The sequence below is a fragment of the Dendrobates tinctorius genome, unplaced genomic scaffold, assembly GCF_039654945.1.
Source record: "Dendrobates tinctorius isolate UK_male_01 unplaced genomic scaffold, ASM3965494v1 ptg000009l, whole genome shotgun sequence".
NCBI classification, from domain to species: Eukaryota; Metazoa; Chordata; class Amphibia; order Anura; family Dendrobatidae; genus Dendrobates; species Dendrobates tinctorius.
Window position 1 is genome coordinate 21,476,660 of NW_027361677.1, and position 19,329 is coordinate 21,495,988.

At 44.1% G+C, this 19,329-nt stretch overlaps 1 protein-coding gene across 1 annotated transcript in view; it reads left to right on the top strand.

The window, feature by feature from the left end:
- The first annotated feature begins 229 nt into the window (after window positions 1-229).
- The window catches only part of LOC141097071 (EP-cadherin-like), a 35,044-nt gene continuing 15,944 nt past the window's right edge, over window positions 230-19,329 (top strand). The window contains exons 1-2 of the mRNA XM_073584045.1: window positions 230-425; window positions 1,099-1,213. Of these exons, the coding sequence (XP_073440146.1) occupies window positions 363-425; window positions 1,099-1,213 (178 nt within the window). The 5' untranslated portion in view covers window positions 230-362. The remainder of the gene's footprint in view (window positions 426-1,098; window positions 1,214-19,329) is intronic.

Below are 19,329 nucleotides of genomic sequence, written 5' to 3' on the forward strand. Positions count from 1 at the left end.
TGAGATCTAAATCATAATTAATGGTAAAAAAAAATATAAAAACCATCAAACTGACCTGCAAGGAAAATAAAATGAGAAAAAAATCTCCTCACAACAAGGAGAAACCAACAGGAGCCGCTGAGATTCCTCCTGTGAGTGAGATCGCCTGGTCACGTGCTCCTCACACCCAGGGGCGGGGCAAGGACTTTATAAGGGGCCGAGCTTGGAGGATTGACGTGTGAGTCAGCCAATCGGCACGCTCACCTGCCTACGTCACGCTCGGCCGGGCTCACCTGGGTCTGGAGTCAGAGTTAAAGCGTGTGAGGAGCGGGACGGGCGTGTGACTCTGCTGGGGCCGAGTACGGGCGCGGTACCGCGCACACATGGGGGCACACAAGTCTCCCTTCTCGGGCTGGAGCCCCTGGGCGTTACTGTGCGCGGTACAGGTAGGTTACTCGCCCCTCTGTAGCGCGGGTGTGTGTGGCGGCTTTCCCCTCTCCAGTGGCTCCTGAGGTGGGAGCCTCCTCGGACACGTTGTCGGGGAGTTCGCTGCATTCCGGGTCATTCCTCGGCTTGGGACGAAATGCCTTATGTTGTTTTTTTAGTTCGGAATTTTTATTTAACCCTTGAATTGCTGGATTAGCTTTTAGGTTTTTTTTTTTTTTTTGGTTGAAATTCTGAAGTTTTCACTTATTTTATTATTGGGCTCAAATGTATATCCCCCATTATTAGTAGTATCAATGATGCTCTACAGATTCTAAGGAGGGTAGCAACAAAGATGATTCCCCCCCCCCCAAAAAAAAAGTGTGTGTGTGTATATATATATTCCTGTTCTGTAGGATATTGTAAAAATCCTATGTATCCAATAACTTTAGTGTCCTTAAAGAGAAGCTGATGGACCATTACCGCCATGAATCTTTTCACAGAAATAAAAAATGATATATCTCTTAATTATGGTAGCTGTGAAACTGGTCATGTTTTCTACTACTTCTGTGTGACACTGTATGTAAAACCTCACCTGCCTTATTATATTTGCCTAATTCCTGTGAGCCCACCAGCCAGGACAAGGCGGTACCTTCCTCCGCAGATGTAATTTCTTACATTCCTCTCCCCTCCTAGGTGCTGACCTTCGTGACCGCCAGCTCTCTTGCTTGTCAGCCTGGCTTTTCTTCCAATGAGTATATCATTGCAGTGGACCGCAGGGAGCTGAAGAAGGATAGGAAGCTTGGCACAGGTACGCCATGACCCCCTGTTCACCCCCCCCCAGTGTAGCAATAACCCCCTCTCTCTGCCTCTTCGGCAGAGAGACCGAATATGACCTTGCCCTCCTGTCCTTCCCAATTTGATTTTTTTCATTAAAGTCCAGGGAATTGCTTGGCAGCGCTATGGTTAATAAATGGAGGTATGATGGCGCAGCTTCTCTGATGTTGCAATGGGTTAACCCTTTCCTTGCTGTATAAGTTTCGGTCACCCTGCCTGTGCTGCGCTCCTATGGGAACATTTACTACAATTTAATAAGTGGTTTGTTTTTTTTGCATTGTATGATATAATCTGCCACCAGAGGAAGGTATTGGACGTCCACTTAATTACTGATCGATAATCTCCAGTGTACAGATGCACATGTGTCCTGTCTTCAATAGGTTTTTAATTATTTCCTTCCATGTTTCTAAGTATTGACGTCAATACAAGATCATGGACCTGGCCGTTTCTGTTCTTGGTGTGCTGCGGTATGGTATGCAGCAGTGATATACCATAGTCGGTGCAGAACGTTGCACTTTACCTCTTCTGTAACGAGCATTGAGACTTTTTTTTTTTTTTATAAAATATTGAAGCGATGTATTGTGGGTTGTCTCTTCTCCCTGACTATAAGGCATCACAACCTGCCAGGATCACACCCATCCCCCTCCCCACCTCCATGCATACCAGGGCTCAGGTTACCTGCCTGGTCTTTCTTATCCTCTCCTTCCTTTATAAGCAGATGTTTTGTCACCTAGTTTCTGTTGTGTCTTATTTCCCAGCCTGATACACTATATCCCGCTGCATCTTGCAGGTTGTGACATCCGGGTTTCAGGTTCTGCTGTGTTTTCCTATAAATAATATGGGATTCCTGAGGGTCTTAGCCACATTCCTGCAGCATGAGCGAGGTCAGGTTAGGAGTCTCTGGCCTTGTGAGCTGTTTGCACAGGTCTTATCTTATCATTGTTTGGGAATGTAATATAATTTATTTCTTCTGGCAGCCAGTATTTTACTTGGGACTGGCTCCTGCATACAATGGGCAATCCTTCAAATGTTTACAATATAGCAAATCTGGTGCATGGTATCACAAAAGCAAATGTAGCACCTTTCATTAAAATGTTGCCTGTAGGCCCTAGCAAGATGCTGACCTCCAGTATACACGTGTGCTCGACCGAGCCAAATGTGCATGTGTTCAGAAGGGACAGTGGCGTAAGCGTCGCCTGTAACTCGACGCACCCAATCCTGCTCTTAGCCTGTTGGAGACCCCCATACACGTTAGATGTCTGTTAAAACCGCTCTGATTGAAATGTTTATAAACTCCATTAAATTAATCTATAGCTCAACCGATGGAATCATTCGCCCGGATAACTATTTTAGCACTAAATTATATTGCAAGCTGATTGATAAGGCTCTCGGGGTCTAAGTTATGAAGGTGCAAAGTTTCTGTGCTAGTCCAAGGAAAGATCAACATCTGGAGACTTAATAGCTGTCTACCAATATCTAAAGGGAGGTCAGAGTAGAGGGGTCAACTTTATATTCTTATTTGCACATTAAAACACGAGAAGCAATGGAATGAAACTGAAAAATAGAAGATACAGATGAGATATTAGAAAAAAACTGACTGTGAGGGTGATCAATGAGTGGAAAAGGCAGCCATGAAGTGGTAGCGAGTTCTCCTCCAATGGAAATCTTCAAGCAGATGTTTCAATAGTTTAACAATCGAGCCTACTAATTTCTGTGTCTGACCACCTTTCTCTGCCAATCAAGGCTTGTTCATCTGGGAGGATCTGCAACCTGGGCTTCTAGAGTCTTGGGCAAGATTATGTATTTACTTGGGTGCTGTGGGTTACAAAAGGCTTGTGGTTAGCCAGACAATAACAGATGATTGCTGAGGGTTGGTTCTTCTGGCAATCTAACCATAGTTCAGGGTGCCGCTTTTGAGTAAGCCATCGTAATGACTAACTGTTCCCTTTTAAGCTGGAGAGCTTTGTGTTGTGCAGCCAAAGACTGCTATGGTGCCTTAGTGGTTAGCACTGTTTCCTTGCCACGTTGGGTTCAAATCCCACCAAGGATATCTGCAAGGAGTTTGTATGTTTTTCCTGTTTGCCTGGTTTTCCCCTCACACTACAAAGACAGCGATAGGGAATATTGATTGAGCCCCAATGGGGACAGTGATGTATGTCAAACGCTGTGGAACATGATGGTGCTACATAAGTAATGCATAATGTGACTACCAGTAGAGATGGAGTAAGGTTACTTTTTTTTGCACTGCTGAGCTATTAGAGGTTGTCCAGTAGCTGAATAGCTTGGTGTTTTTTAGCTGATGGCTGCTCTTGAGCAAACCAGAATCCTCATACAACAGTCAGATTCCAAACTAATCAGTGTAAACTATGGACTTTTCCATTGACATCTATAGAACAGAAAAATGCAAAACTATGGCCTGCAATTCTTGTAATGTGCAGCCATAGGAAAATGTTACAACCTGGAAAAGTTAAAGAATTATAATTGTCTCCTTCTTGGCTCTGCATCTTACTAGAACAGAGAAACACTAAATCCATGTGAATGGTTATGACCTTTTTGAAGTGGTAACAGTAATTGGGATAGTTCCAGGCAATCACCAGGGTGCCATTGTCCTGGTTCCTGATAGCTCTTGTTCCCATCCCCCCTCTCCATGGGTGCTGGCCATCCTCCTCCTGGTGGTGTAAATGGCTTCTGGTGGTGGTCATTACCCTGTCCTGTGAGATGTCCCTTTGTGCCTATGTTTGTACTGAGCTTGTTAACTTTTATACATCTCCCTGTAACTGAAACTCAAGTGAAACTCCATATATTTTTTTTTTTTTTCTAGTACCTGACTGTTCTCTGGGTATTAACAAAAGGATTATTGTTCCTCTTGCCCAGGTGCGTGAGGAGTTCAGTATAACAAACGCCTGCTGAACCTGTGGGCTGCAGGTCCTAAACTGAAACTTATCCTGCATTTGTCACTTTGTCATGGGACTTGTTGCAGAAGACAACAGGGTAATTCCACCTGAAGACTTTTTTTTTTTTTTTTTAAATTTTTATTTATTTTTTTTTCTCTACTTTATCACTCCAACAGCACAATGATGTCTTCAAAAGGTGGTCATATAACCTAAAATTGCTAAATTTTCACATCAGTGCTCCCCTCTCTATACACATGCATGCAGACATGTCTTGTCTACATTGGGATCAATAGGAGGTTTGGCTGTTAAAATTCCAGAGACCAGATCCTTTTTTACTGCTGGGGGTCCACCACTCATGTTTGACTGTAGGCCACATCTGCGCAGATCTGTAGGTTTGTCTGACTTGTCTCATGTGAACTGGTGTCATAACATCCAGCAGCCTGATCCTTCTTTCTCAGATTTCTAGTGTCTGGGGGGGGGGGGTCCTTCTGCTGACCAATGACCACCTCAAAAAAAAAAAGTCTTATAGGCATGTTTTATATGGATATGAACTGTGTGATATGAACACGTGATCAGTGATTTTTCGACCAACTTGTCTGTCCTTTTCGCTGCAAACTGTGCCCCCCCACCCAGTATCACATATGAGTCTGTGGAAAACTCAGACATCAAACATGTTTTAACCTGGCGAAGTATAAAAGAAAAATTAAAAATTGTGTATCGATCCGTGGAAATCCCTATTGGCAAAAATGGACACCGATTTGCAACGCATACATGTGAATCAGACCTTTAAATGGTGAACTATAGTCGTTGGATTCAACATGGCTTTTATATAATTATCTTTAATCTACAACCCACCATGTCCAAATTGTTGTCTGTTTTTCAAGGTTATTTGTCAAGGACTGTAGACAGGAAGATCAGGTTGGGGGATTCTTATCTATGACCTGTCTGCTGTGGTCATAAATGGTGATAATGGTCACTAGTGAACTAAAGCCAGAGCAAAACCGACTTCCCTAATCTGTAACCGAGCACAAGTGGCCTATGAGGTCTAGTTTGGGACTGTTGCAAGACTCTTCCAATATGGTTGACTTTAATATGATGTGTTAATCATGGGCAGCATCTCATTACCTTGTTATGGTTATCTAGATCTGACTCTATAGTATTTGGTTTTCTTAAGACATTGACTTTTGGTCCTTGGGCTAAACTTAGACGTTCTAAAACGCTGAGCACCGACTGACAACAGGCCGCCAGATCCAAGCTCTACTGCCTTGTATGTCCTTTTGGGGCTGAGTTTGGGTCAAGAGTTCACTTGCGGTCAGTCTGGACATCATTGTCCATACCGAACCATGTTTCAGAGATATCTGAATTCAATCTTATTTGTAGCTGGATCATTCATGTTAACAGTTGTGGACTTTGAAAACCTTGAATGTTTTTATTATAAGTTTTTGACACAAGAGGCCTCAACACCTGGGAGGTTGTAGATGGCGCCTACACAGGCTTTGCCCAGCTATATAAAGGGGGGGCTTCCTCTCCGCCATTAGTATTGGTGTCTATGGATGTAGCTGGATCAGCGTTTTGTGCAGTTGTTTCTATTTCCCGGATTGATTTGCAGATATGATGCAGCACAGATAATGGCATGTTGTGGTTGTATACTCGTCTGCGTCCATCATCTAAGTGCTCCACGCAGGTCCTGAGGTCTTGTAATGGGCCGTTAACTCGGCTTCTAATCTGATCCAAACTTTTTATATTTAGATTGGTCAGCAGGAATAATAATTATCGCTGCTATCTAATAAGTTTATCGCCTGCTCCGTCTCCTACCCTATTAAGGTCTTTCTCTCGCCTGTTCTGTTTCGTCTTTGTGTTGGCGGAGCAGAGAGAACACCCCCTCCCCACATCCCTAAGGCTTCACCTGTTCAAACACGCACCTCCTCCCCTGGAGGAAGCGCCATATCGGGTATCTGCAGTTACCATTCGTGCAGCTGGGTCATCTCTGTGTCTGTACTGTGTGCAATGAGAGGAGTCTAGGTTTACAACTACCTGCATGCATTCTATAACCCCCCCCCCCCGAACAGGTTGAGAGGGGTAATAGGGCATCTGTAGTCAAGGCTTTGCATAGTCGGGTGGTGGCACTTGTGCCATGAGCTTTAAGTTTAATTAGAGCTGTAGTTTCCCTACTAGGATCCCTCCAGCTTCACTAACTACAACCCCCAGCATGCTCCACTCAAATTTAGTTTTTCAGACTCCCTTGGATGCTTGCAGTGTTTCCTGCATGGGTTTTTTTTTTTCAATCCTTGCAAAGTTTTTAATAGAAATTTCCCAATGCATGTCTTCACCTAATGTTAACGAAGGGGTCTTGTTCTAGGACTGTTGTTTGCTTAATTACGGTGATTAGCACTGCTGAATTGGAACACTGGGGTCTTGGGTTCATATTCCACCAAGGACAACATCTTCAAGGAGTTTGTATGTTCTCCCTGTGTTTGTCTGTTTCTGCCAACACTCCAAAGACATATTGATGGGGAATCTAGATTATCTGTCCCCATTGGGGCTCGATGTCTATAAAGCACTGTAGAAGTATAAACTGCATTACTCATCCTCCCCAGGTCCAACACTGCTGTCAATTGAGCTCTGTGGTTCTGCCCAACTAGGAGCAGGCACTGGACCAGGTGAAGGTGGATTAAAGCAGTTTGTTTCTTCACTCAAACTGAAACCCATTTTTAGGATATGTTCACATGTGACTCAGCAGATCCCTGTAAACTGGACCACACCGCTAAGGTCTGGAGAACAGGGGTCCTATTTGTTTTGGCATTTCCATAGAGCATGGTAGGAACAATGAACCTTTCCCCATGGAGAACATGGCACTCCAATCATCATAACTGGCTGCTCATCTGTGGGTTTTTTTTTTTTTTTTTTCGTGGCCTTAGTTGCAAACAAATTGGCTTGCACTTCTGCAACATCTTGGGTTGCCTTTAGTTGCTTTGAACTGAACCTGTCTGGCTAAGCCCCCAGCTTCCCAAAAATCCTATATAGCAACCCACTTCTGCAGACATGGGTGGTCCTAAAACTACATGTCACTTCCTCGCAGACAGGTTGACTCTTTGCATTATGCATGGCTGTCCTTATCGGGTCACCTCCGGCTTGTGTAATATGTTTATTTGGGAAGTTAATTTACATACAATTTCCTCATAAATGGGTATATTCTGATTACTGAATATTGACTGCACCCTGCCAATTTTGGGTAACTTATTTTTTTTTTTTTTTTTTGTAAAGCAATGTGGTTTATCGTCCATACATCTGCTGCGTCACTTGTCAGACTTTATTTTATTATGTCCTGACTTGTGTTGCGGTGTTAATCCTAATGTGTTTAGACAGTTGGCCTACGTCTTCCACAAACAATCATTTGGGCCTCATCATAGCAGGTAACCCCCCCCCCCCCCCCCCCCGCTCTTCCCGAACTAAAGCTCAGGCCCTGACAGGCGATGAAAAACAGCCGACATGTTGGCTCTCGCTATGGGATGGCAATTACTGCAGAGATGAAGGTGTGCGCTGGATCCAGGGAGGGATTTACTGGTTTAATTGCATTAATGTCGCCACACTGCCAGGTACAGATAAATAATGCTGCAGTGAATCATACTATGATTTTTTTTTTTTTTTTTTGCAATGGAGTACAACTACTTTTGTCCTGTATGATGCCGCATCTATGGAATTGTGTATTGGCACCAATCAATATTGACCTTGGAACAAAAGTATTAATGGAAAGCGCCCCACTATCAGTTATGTACGTTATTAAATGGCCACTGGCTTGCAAAGGAGTTGCTAAGTCATGTATGTGAATGATTTTAGATGTTCCTAGCATTGATGCCTTCCTGTCTCGAAGTTGATTGACAATGGCAGTGTCAATATTCCCCAATTTTTTTTTTTTTTTTTTTTTTGCACCAAGCATCGAAGCAAAAAAGCTTTAGCATGTGAACGCATATCTTAACTTGTTGTGACTTTTGTATTGGGTATCTGTACTAAAAGTACATAATCTTTCCTGTTCCAATTTCTAAAACTTTCTTGTTTCATCCTTAATCTGTGCAGTCATATGATGTTATGGATCTGGCAAATGTACAGCAAGCATGAGGCTAGATTTCAGAATAGGTCATGCACTGACAAAGAGGAAGCCGCTGCAGTCATGCACAATGTATCACAACCTCCTCAATGTGTTTTTCCTCTTTTCAATGTAAAAGGAAGTGTAGAAGCTCCATTCTGTATAAGAACTTTGCGGAGGTGGTGCTGACTGCCTTGTAAGACTTGACAACCCCCCCCCCCCCTTAGAAAAAATGACAAATTTTTATAGGTTTTGGACTACATGCATTCAATTAAACTTTCTTTAGGGTGGTGAACACTTGTAAGGAGAGCTTTAAACTAGAACAACATGGGAAGGGAAGCAAAAGACCAGAAAAAGCCATACATCTGAAAAATGCTATTGAGAACTCTGCTATTAGAAGTGGAAAGGAAGAACAAAGACAAAAGAATCTAAATAATAAAAATATTGGAGAAAGAGAAACCAATCACAAACTAAAATGTTTCTATACTAATGCACAAAGCATGGGCAACAAACAAGGAGAATTGGAACTACTAACACAGGAAAAGAAATATGATGTCATTGGAATCACTGAAACTTGGTGGGACAATACACATGATTGGAATACAAGACTAGAAGGATGCAACTTATTTTCAAGAAACAGACTTGATAAACGATGAGGGGGTGTCGCATTGTATGTTAGAAACGCGTATATCTGCACAGAGATTGAAGCTTCAGAGACTGGGAGTTCTGTGGAAACTGTTTGGGTAAGAATACAAGGACAGAACAATGGAAAGGACACCATTGTAGGCATTTACTACAGGCCGCCTGTGCAAGCTGAAGATATGGATGAACTCTTTATGCATCAAATGGCCAAGTTCTCCAAAAAATATGACAGTTGTCATGGGAGATTTCAACTATCCAGACATTTGTTGGGAATCTCTCTCAGGCAAAACTAACAGGTCAAGGAAATTCTTATCCTCTCTTGCTGACAACTTTATCTTCCAAAAGGTAGGGGAGAAAACAAGGGGAACTGCTACCTTGGATCTAATCCTTATAAACAGGGAGGAAATGGTTGAGGAGGTAAAAGTGGCTGGGACCCTAGGAGGTAGCGACCATGCTATTTTAGAATTTTGGATAACTAGAGGAGGAAGACCTGTGAAGACTCAGACGTCAAGGTTAGATTTCAGAAAGGCAGATTTTAAGGGATTCAGAAAGAGAATTGGAGGGATCCAATGGCTGGATATCCTTAAAGACAAAAATGTCCAGGAAGGATGGGAAATCTTGAAAAATGAAATTCTCAAAGCACAATTGTTAACAATTCCAAAAAGAGGGAAGAATAGGAAGCATTTAAGGAGGCCAGGATGGATGAACACAGAACTTAAGCACATGCTAAAAAGGAAGAAAAAAATGTTTATAAAATGGAAAGAGGGAGGCATATCTAAAGAAGAACATAATGCTGTCTGCAGAACCTGCAGGGAACAAATCAGATTATCTAAAGCTGACAATGAATTGAGGCTTGCAAGAGATGTCAAAAGCAATAATAAAGGATTTTGGGGATATGTCAAAAGTAAAAGAAAAGTCAAAGATGCTATAGGATTTTTACAGGATGAATGATGAAATGGTAAGACAGGATGTTGAGAAGGCCGAACTTTTAAATTCCTATTTTGCATCTGTTTTCTCTCAGAAAGGAAATGTAACATCAACTGTTCTTCACTGTCCTATTAAGGGAATAGAAGAACCCAGGATATCTATAAACAGAAAGATAGTGAGGAAACACTTAGCTAACCTAAATGAATTCAAGTCACCAGGTCCAGATGAATTACACCCCAGAGTACTGAAGGAGATGGCAGAAGAAATTTCTGAACCCCTCTCCATAATCTTTGAAAATTCTTGGAGAACAGGAGAAGTCCCAGAAGACTGGAGAAGAGCAAATGTTGTTCCTATCTTCAAAAAGGGGAAGAAGGTGGACCCAGGCAACTATAGGCCGGTGAGTCTGACTTCTATACCAGGAAAGATCTTTGAACAAATTATTAAACAACATGTATGTCAGTACCTGGATAAGAATGAAGTGATTAAACAGAGTCAGCATGGGTTTGTAACTAAGTCATGTCAGACTAACTTAATTTCCTTCTATGATGGAATCAATGATTGGGTGGATCAAGGAAATGCTGTAGATATAGTATATCTTGACTTCAGCAAAGCATTTGACAAAGTCTCTCATACAATCCTTATTGAAAAAATGATTAAGTATGGAATGGACAAGACAACTGTTAGGTGGATTCATAATTGGCTTAGTGATCGGACCCAAAGAGTGGTCGTAAATGGCTGCACATCCAGTTGGAAGAATGTCTCAAGTGGGGTACCACAGGGCTCTGTCCTGGGCCCTGTATTGTTCAACATCTTTATCAACGATTTAGATGAAGGAATTGAGGGTAAACTGATTAAATTTGCTGATGACACAAAGCTAGGAGGGATAGCTAATACTAGAGAAGAGAGAGAGGATTCAAAAAGATATAAATAAACTGGAGAAGTGGGCAGCAACAAACAGAATGGTTTTTAACAGGGAGAAATGCAAAGTACTAGATCTGGGCAATAAAAATGAAAAAAGCATATACAGAATGGGAGGAATAGGGCTAAGCAACAGCACATGTGAAAAAGACTTGGGCATACTAATAGATCACAGACTGAGTCAACAGTGTGATGCAGCAGCAAAAAAGCAAATGCAATTCTAGGATGTATTAACAGAAGCATACAGTCTAGATCACATGAAGTCATTATTTCCCTCTACTCCTCTTTGGTCAGACCTCATCTGGAATATTGTGTCCAGTTTTGGGCACCACATTTTAAAAGACATCAACAAACTGGAGCAAGTTCAGAAAAGAGCGACCAGAATGGTGACCGGTCTGCAAACCCTGTCTTATGAGGAAAGGTTGCAGGATTTGGGAATGTTTAGTTTGCAAAAGAGAAGACTGAGAGGAGACTTAATAGCTGTCTACAAATATCTAAAGGGCTGTCACATTGTAGAAGGATTAACTTTATTCTCATTCGCACAAGGAAAGACTAGAAGCAATGGGATGAAACTGGGAGGAGACACAGATTAGATATTAGAAAAAACTTTTTGATAGTGTGATCAATGAGTGGAACAGGCTGCCACGAGAAGTGGTGAGTTCTCCTTCAATGGAAGTCTTCAAACAGAGGCTGGACAGACATCTGACTGGGATGATTTAGCGAATCCTGCTTTGAGCAGGGGGTTGGACCAGATGGCCCAGGAGGTCCCTTCCAACTCTACGATTCTATGAATATATTTAAAAATTACTGTAAATAAAATACAATTTTCAGTGGCCACTAGTGCTTCTATAGACACAACTTTCCCGATTTCAGTTTTCAGCAGTCTCCTTTATCAGCAGAGGTATGGTTACAGCACTATTAAGCCTTCTAGACACAGATGTCACAACAATATAGTGAGACAACATTTAGATGATGGCTTTGTTTGAAGTCAGATTGTCATGATTTAGTTTTTCAGTCTTGCTTTATGGGAGACTCTCCTCCGTGGTAAGTCAATGGATTCTCTTTCAGTCAAATGACAACTTTTGGTCATACATTCTTACCTTCTTCCTATCAAATCTTGAAAGAACCTTTTTAGCCACCCTCCTCCGTTTATGGATGCTAACTTATCGTCTAAAATCACTGAATGCATCCCACGTATCCAGGGTGGGTAATGGTGGGCTACAAGCATATATTGCAGGCTCTCTTGGTCATACAGGTTAGTCGTTAAGTTCAGTTTATCCTTTGAGACTATGGCGCTGACCCCTGTCTGTAACTCTGAGCGGTTTGGTGAAAGCTCCACAATTAGTGTCTCTTCTAAAGGTCCTGGAGGTTAATTACCAGTGGTTTATATAGGAGCTGGAGGAAAGTGTTGCTTTGCCGAGGGCCTTGCTTGGCTTGGATGGCTGAAAGGCGCTTTCTGCGGAGACCTTCTAATTTGTAACCTGGGGAATCGTTGCACAGTAACGAGCAGCGTATTAACCTTGACGTGCCGAGTGAGTGTTACAGGAAACAATCTAATGACCTTGTCTGCTTTTGTTAGCAAAATGCACAAATATGGGATTTAATGATGTCAATCGGTGTAAGAGAACATCTTAAGTGGCCTCGAATAATTACAGATGGAAATTCCCAATATGACGCATGTTGCTGTGAATTGTTTCTTGCAAGCAATATGGATTTTCTGTTGGCGCTCCCTGTTGCTGGTTTCCCAAAAAAAAACCCTGGGTGCCTCCTCTAGTAGTCATCTACAATCCAAATCTGGAAGTTCTAAAGGGAGCTGCATGGAAATTACAACCTTTACTACAAAAAGATGCTCTATTACAATCCATTTTTCTCTCACCCACGACGGCACCACGGAGAGGGGATCTGCCCATCTTGCACAGGAACCTACTGATAAAAAGGGTGGTACCTCCCCTCCGCCTTCAGTTGGGTTCCTGTCCCTGACGGGTGACCTACAGGACCAGCAGCAGCTTACCAAAGAGGAAATCCAGGGCCGTCCTGTCCGAGGATTGACAGCGGGGAGGCCCCTGTCACGGCGGGGTCGGTTCCTGAAGCCGCCACCGCTGCAGCCGACGGGCTCGACGTGGTGGTGGTGGTGGGGGGGGGGGGGGGGGGGAACCGAGCTGCAGCTCCGGAAAGGAGGCTGGGGCTGGTGGGGGCCATGCTATGGTACAGAGATGTATCAATATGGCGCTGCCCCAGAAATCAACAAACTACTTCTGGGTCCCCGCGGTTGGCGCATGCACACGGCTCACGCCTGGGAGAGGAGGTGATGTCGCACGACGGGAAATTTGAAAATGAATGTGCTCCTGGCTGGAAGCGTCCTGGAAGTGGGGGACAGGGGAACAGCAGCAACCTAAGTAGGAGCCAGGCAGCAGCGACACCACCATCTCCGGCAAAAAAGAGTGGACAGGCGTGGTGACCGGTCTAGTAGCCACTCCATGCAGCGCAGACCGGCTGCAAGGAGCAGTCACCATCCTTGGATCAGCCCGTACGGGACCTGAATCCACCTCCCGAACTGGTACCTGCAACCGCGCGTACCTGGTGAGTGACATTTGAGAATGTTCACCATTGTAACAGATTTCTTTTCCCTTATCAGGGAAGTAAGAAGGGGGGGGAAACCTAAGAACTGGGTATGCCCCACTGGTAGCAGAACCCTACCAATCTCATGAGATAAGAGGCTCCTTGACCAAAGAGCTGTAATCAGTTCAGAGATTCTGATTACCCCCTTTTCATCCCTGACATGGGGGGGGGGGGGAGGAGGAGGAGGAGAACGTTAAAGGGAGGGACGCCATAGCGGGTTCCCAGTCACATGTCTCGACGTCAGAGAAGATTACCTCACATACGTCAGACACCGGCTCATCATCCTCAGATGAGCAAATGGGAGGTCGTCATTGTTTACCCCTAGAGGAGGTAGACAATACTGGTAAAGGCAGTAAGATCTACCATGGGGGTGGCAGACCCTCACCCTGATAGGCCAGTCCAGGACATAATGTTGGGGGACTGGGCCAAAAGAAGCACAGGGTTTTCATGCTAAATGAGAATGTACAGGGGGAAAAAAAAGGGGAAAAGCCAGATAGGCAGTCTCCTTCCCTTAAGTGGAAATATCCCTTTGACAATGGGGCGTCCACATCTTGGGACAAGACCTCGAAATCCGAAGTCGCTGTCACCAAGGCCTCAAAAAAAAAAAACTGAATCACCCCTTAGATAAAAAGGCCGATGCCTTCCTCAAGGGTGCTTGGGAAGCAATAGGCCAGCTATAGCGGCAACATGTACCTCCAGAGCCTTATGGTATGGGTGGATCAACTAGATAAATAGTTGATGGAAGGTACACCGATTGGAATAGACTCCCGAATCTTTTCCAAGAATAAGGGGAGCAGGTGGCTTTCTCGGCAGACTTATCGGCCGACTCGGTAAGATTATCATCCAAAGCGGCAGCCCGAAGAAAGTTGTGGCTCAAATGTTGGCCAGGGATTTACAAGCTTAAATGAAGCTATGCTCGATCCCCTGCAAAACGAAGTTCCTATTCAGGGAGACGTTGGATCACATCCTCCAAAGGCAGGGGATAAAATAAAGGGATGCCCAAACCTGGGGCCTATAGCGTTTAAAAGGTCCTTTCATAACAAATTTCTTTCAGAGGAGTTCACCGAGGGAACAGGAATGGAATGGGATGAGAGAAGAGGAGAAAGAGGTCCTCTTTGGTAACTTATCCCGAGACAAGAAACCTAACTGACAGTTTGTGGAAGGAAATCTCGGACAGCCATTGGTTATTAATTCTGATCGCCTAAGGATAGACTTTCTCTCTCCCACCTCAAAAAATACGTAGTAACTCCACTAAGATCCTCTATATGAGAATAAAAGCGCTCGAAAACTAGGTCCTAAGCTTAGTAAAGAAAGGAGTCCTCCATGAGGTTTCCCTGCAGGAGAGGGGCAGAGGCTTCTATTCCCCCTTTTCTGGTGACCAAACCGGACGGCACCTTCCGGATAATTATAAATTTGAAAAGTCTAAACGTTTTATGTCAAAAAACAAATTCAAAATGGAGTCAATCTAATTAACCACCAAAATCCTGTTCCCACACTGCTTCAGGACAGTATTAGATCTCAGCGATGCGTATTATCACGTCTCCATCCATGAAGACTCCAGAAAATACCTCAGACTGGCAGTCGCTATAGAGGGCGAGATAAAAGGGGTCCAATACGGGACCTTGCCGTTCGGAATATCTATAGCTCCACGAGTAGTCACAAAACTAGTAGCAGAAATGATGGCCCGCTTAAGGGAGCAGGACAAACTAGTAATCCCACATTGGACGACTTTTAATAGCGGCGCGCCCAACAGAGGGACAGAGTGATGAACACTCTACAGAACCTCAGCTAGCTTCTGAACCTGAGAGAATTGAGGTTGGAGCCAACACGTTCGGGAGTTCCTAGGACTAACACTGGACTCAAACACCCAAGAGCAATACCTCCCAGACCGCAAAAAAGAGCATCGCTCAAATGGTAGCAAGAGCGATTCAGAACCCTTCCATGACACTAAGAAAAGCAATGTCATTACTAGGGTCTCTCTCTGCCTGCCTATGGGCGGTCCAATGGGCACAGCTACATACGAGACCTCTCCAATGGGATGTAATAGCCAGCCAGTTAGCATTACAAGGTCACTTAGGGGGCCGCATTACCCTAGATTCTAAAACGATTCATTTCCTAGCCTGGCGTGGAAACAAAAGACAACCTATCTAAAGGGATTCCTTGGGTAAAAAAAAAAAATCACATATAATTACCCCGGATGCCAGTCCCACAGGATGGGAAGCATACATGAACAGCAGGGTGGCCAGGAGAGAAGGGTGAGGCCAGGAATTAGAAGCCTCCTCGGGCAGTAGGCTACGCCTTAACACACTTCCTACCCGTGCTGTGAGGTCATCATGTCCGCATATTTTCGGACAATCAGGTGATGGTGGCTTATATAAATCATCAGGGAGGAACCAGGTCCCGAGCCCTAATGAACACGTCTTCCAAAATCCTCACCCTATCCGAGTATCTCTCTCGGCACTGCACATACGGGGAACAGAGAACTGGAGAGCAGACCTTCTGAGTCGCACCATATTACGCCAGGGAGAATGGGTCCTAAAAAAAGTCCTTTTTTTCTGCAGATTGTAGAAATGTGGGGAACCCCAGACATAGATCTGTATGCCAACTACAAAAACAAAAAAGTGAAGCCTTTTTTTCGTTCCCTAGACCCCAGGGGGAATCCTTGGGCCCTGGACGCTCTTATGCTCCCGTGGACACAGAGCCTAATGTATGCCTTTCCCTCGATCATTCTCATTCCGGCAGTCATAAGGAAAGTCAGAGGACGGAGCGAGAATGATACTAATGGCTCCCTTCTGGCCAAAAAGAACTTGGTTCTCCTGGCCGAGAGTGCTCTCAATAACCGACCCTTGGGTCCTACAAGATCTCCCAGACCTACTGTCTCAGACCAGCGTTACACTCTCGAGCAGTGAACCTCCATTAACACATGGAATTTGAAAGGGCACTGCTGAGGGAAAGGAGTTTCTCTGAAAGCCTAGTTTCTACACTACAAAAGAGTAGGAAACCGGTCACAAGAGCCTATGGGAGAACTTGAAGGAAGTTTCTGTCCACCTCCAGGGTCCACGATGGAGCCCAGATTGACAAAATTCTTGAATTTCTGCAGAGGGGCTTAAAGCGGGGACTGGTGGTTAACACACAAAGTACAGATAGCAGCCTTAGGTGCCTTTTTATAACCATGATGTGGCAGGCAATTCCCTGGGTAGCACGGTTTATCAGGGCCGCAACCAGGTCTAGGCCAATAGTTAGCCTGAAATTACCATCATGGGACCCGAATCTCGTAATATCTGCACTAACAGGTCCCCCGTTTGAACCTATCCAGTCAGCTCCCCTTAATATCTTTTTAAAACTGTGCTTCTAGCGGCGCTAGCATAGTCTCACAGGGTAAGCGATATTCAGGCTCTATCAACAGCGCCACCGTTGACAAATTCTAGAAGATGGTCATCTTGAAGCCAGACCTGGCATATCTACCTATAGTGGCATCACATTTTTCATAGGTCCCAAGAGGTAGTCCTTCCTTCCTTCTACCCAAATCCCAGGAATAGGGGAGAAAGATTTCACACCTTAGATGTGTAGAGGTGCCTAGTTTAGTATTTAGAGGCCACCAAAGGATGTAGGAAGGAAGGCTCTCTCTCTCTGTTTCCAGGGACCTCGGAGGGGACTCAAAGCATCTGAGTACCCTGGCAAGATGGATAAGGGATGCGATTGGCATATACATCCAGTGGGAATACCATTCTGGAGGGGTTGAGAGCTCATCCCACAGGAGCAGTAGCGACCTCAGGGACTGAAAGATCCGAGGTATCAATAGAACAGATCTGTAAGGTGGCCACCCGGCCAACACCTTCTACCACTTTTCAGACACTATCATTTAGAGCTAGCCTCTGTCTGACCTGACCTTTTGGGAGAAGGGTCCTTCAGGCGTTGGTCCCTCCCTAAGCTACCAATCTCTGTAATTCTCTCCGTGGTGCTGTCATGGGTGAGAGCGAATAGCTTAGTTACTCACCGATAACAGTGTTTCTCGGAACCCATGACAGTACCTGCTTATCCCCCCCCCTTCACAAGTGTGGTGAGCACGTTTTACTGTCCGTGGAGTTTTTCCGTTTAGGCACGGTACTTCTTGATGATAAGCAATATTATGTTGTGTATATACTTCTATTTAACTAATCTGGAGACCTTCTGATGCTCTGTAACCAACTGAAGGCGGAGGGGAGGTACCGCCCTTTTTATCTGTAGGTTCCTGTCCAGGATGGGCGGATCCCCTCTCCGTGGTGCTGTCATGGGTTCCGAGAAACACCATTATCGGTGAGTAAGCTATTCCAGACCCCCAACTACTGTTCTAGGCAGCCCCCAAATCTAAGAAGCATTATTGTCAGAAGCTCCCTGTCCTCCCTAACAGCTGCAGGGACCTTTCCTTGCAACCAGAAAAATTTAAAACCTGTCCACTTATAATCACCACAGACAAGATAAAGATCCCCAATTCATATCAGGACTACAAGATCCCAGGTACTTTCAGCTGCATCACTTCTCATGTGGTGTATTTACGGTAATTATTTGTACTAGATGTCCAAATAGGGGTCTGTATGTGGGGGAGACCAGGCAAAAACTGAGAACAAGGATGAATTCTCATTGCCACACAATAAGAGAATGGATCTACCTGTGGCAAAACATTTTTTGTATGCCTGATCACAGCACCATGGACATGAAATTACTTGTTTTGAAAGGTAATTTCAAATCTGACAGGAGGGTCTAGGAGTATAAACTCATGACAACCTTTGACACACTCGGAGCAGAAATGAATGTCACATGGATTTGTCTTTTTACATCAATTAAGGAATTTGCTCCTCGGACCTTGTGGGGGCATCACAACACAGAACCAGACTCCAATCAGAGGACAATAAAACATTCACACTCCGATCTATGAACTGTTCCGATATTTATGGCCAAAACTATCACTCTCCCATAATGATAGTTCTGCTTCATGTCACTTGTCTTATCTATTGCATTATTTCTGTGCTGTGTTGTGCATAAATATGATTCTTCAGATTTTGTTAGTCTAGCCTGATGAAGAGAACGGAGTAGTATCGAAAGCTTGCAATGTGTTAACTTTTGATGTCTAACTGAAAAGATGATATCAACCACTGAGGACTCTCAATTCTAAAAACCCTGAGCTTTTTTTTTTTTTTTTTTTTTTAAACTTTCCTATGAAAGTGATTTCCAAGCCCTAAACTGCAAATGGAGCGACTCTCTGGCACAGACTTAATCATGCCAAATACAGGCCCTGAGGGGTAAGATTGGCACGGGACTATTTATTTTTCCCTCACCCAGGACTCCTCTGAATGTGACCTCCTCCAGTTTCTGCAGATTACATGCTCTTTCTTCTTGAGAATAGTTAACTGATGACCTGAAAGATGCATTGTAGCATAACCCAAACACATTCCTTTCCATGCAGGCAGAGCTTCATCGTACAATGGCTTCTTACCCTGCCATGCTCAAGTTCAGCTAAATGAGCTGCTTGCTGAAGTGTGCAAGTCATGTCGGCAGCCTAATATATAGAATTTTCTGTTAGGACTAAACTGGCACAAATGTAAAGTCCATAATTATCATGGTTTAAGGACATTGGTTTTGGCCAAACCAGACCCCTTTTGTCGTAGCTTGGGTGACTGATTTGATTAAAATGAGCTTTCACCCAGCCCCCTTCACACACGGCAGTGATGACATGGTAGCACTGGAAAAGCTGTGCTGTATAGTTCACAATCTGATAATGAACCTGAACTGGGAACATTTCTTTACATAGTTGACGACTTGGATAACTGAAATCCATTAAATGGAAGGCATGGAGAAAATCTGATTACCTTCATCTCCAAACAGATCACCGTCACATGTCACTCAATGGAAGTGGTGACATACCTATGTGGTTTGCCAATAATTTGAGATTTCCAATAATTGCTGTGTGGACTTGGGTCACACTTACTACTATTTTAGATATGCCCCTGCCATCCATGTTATGGGGGT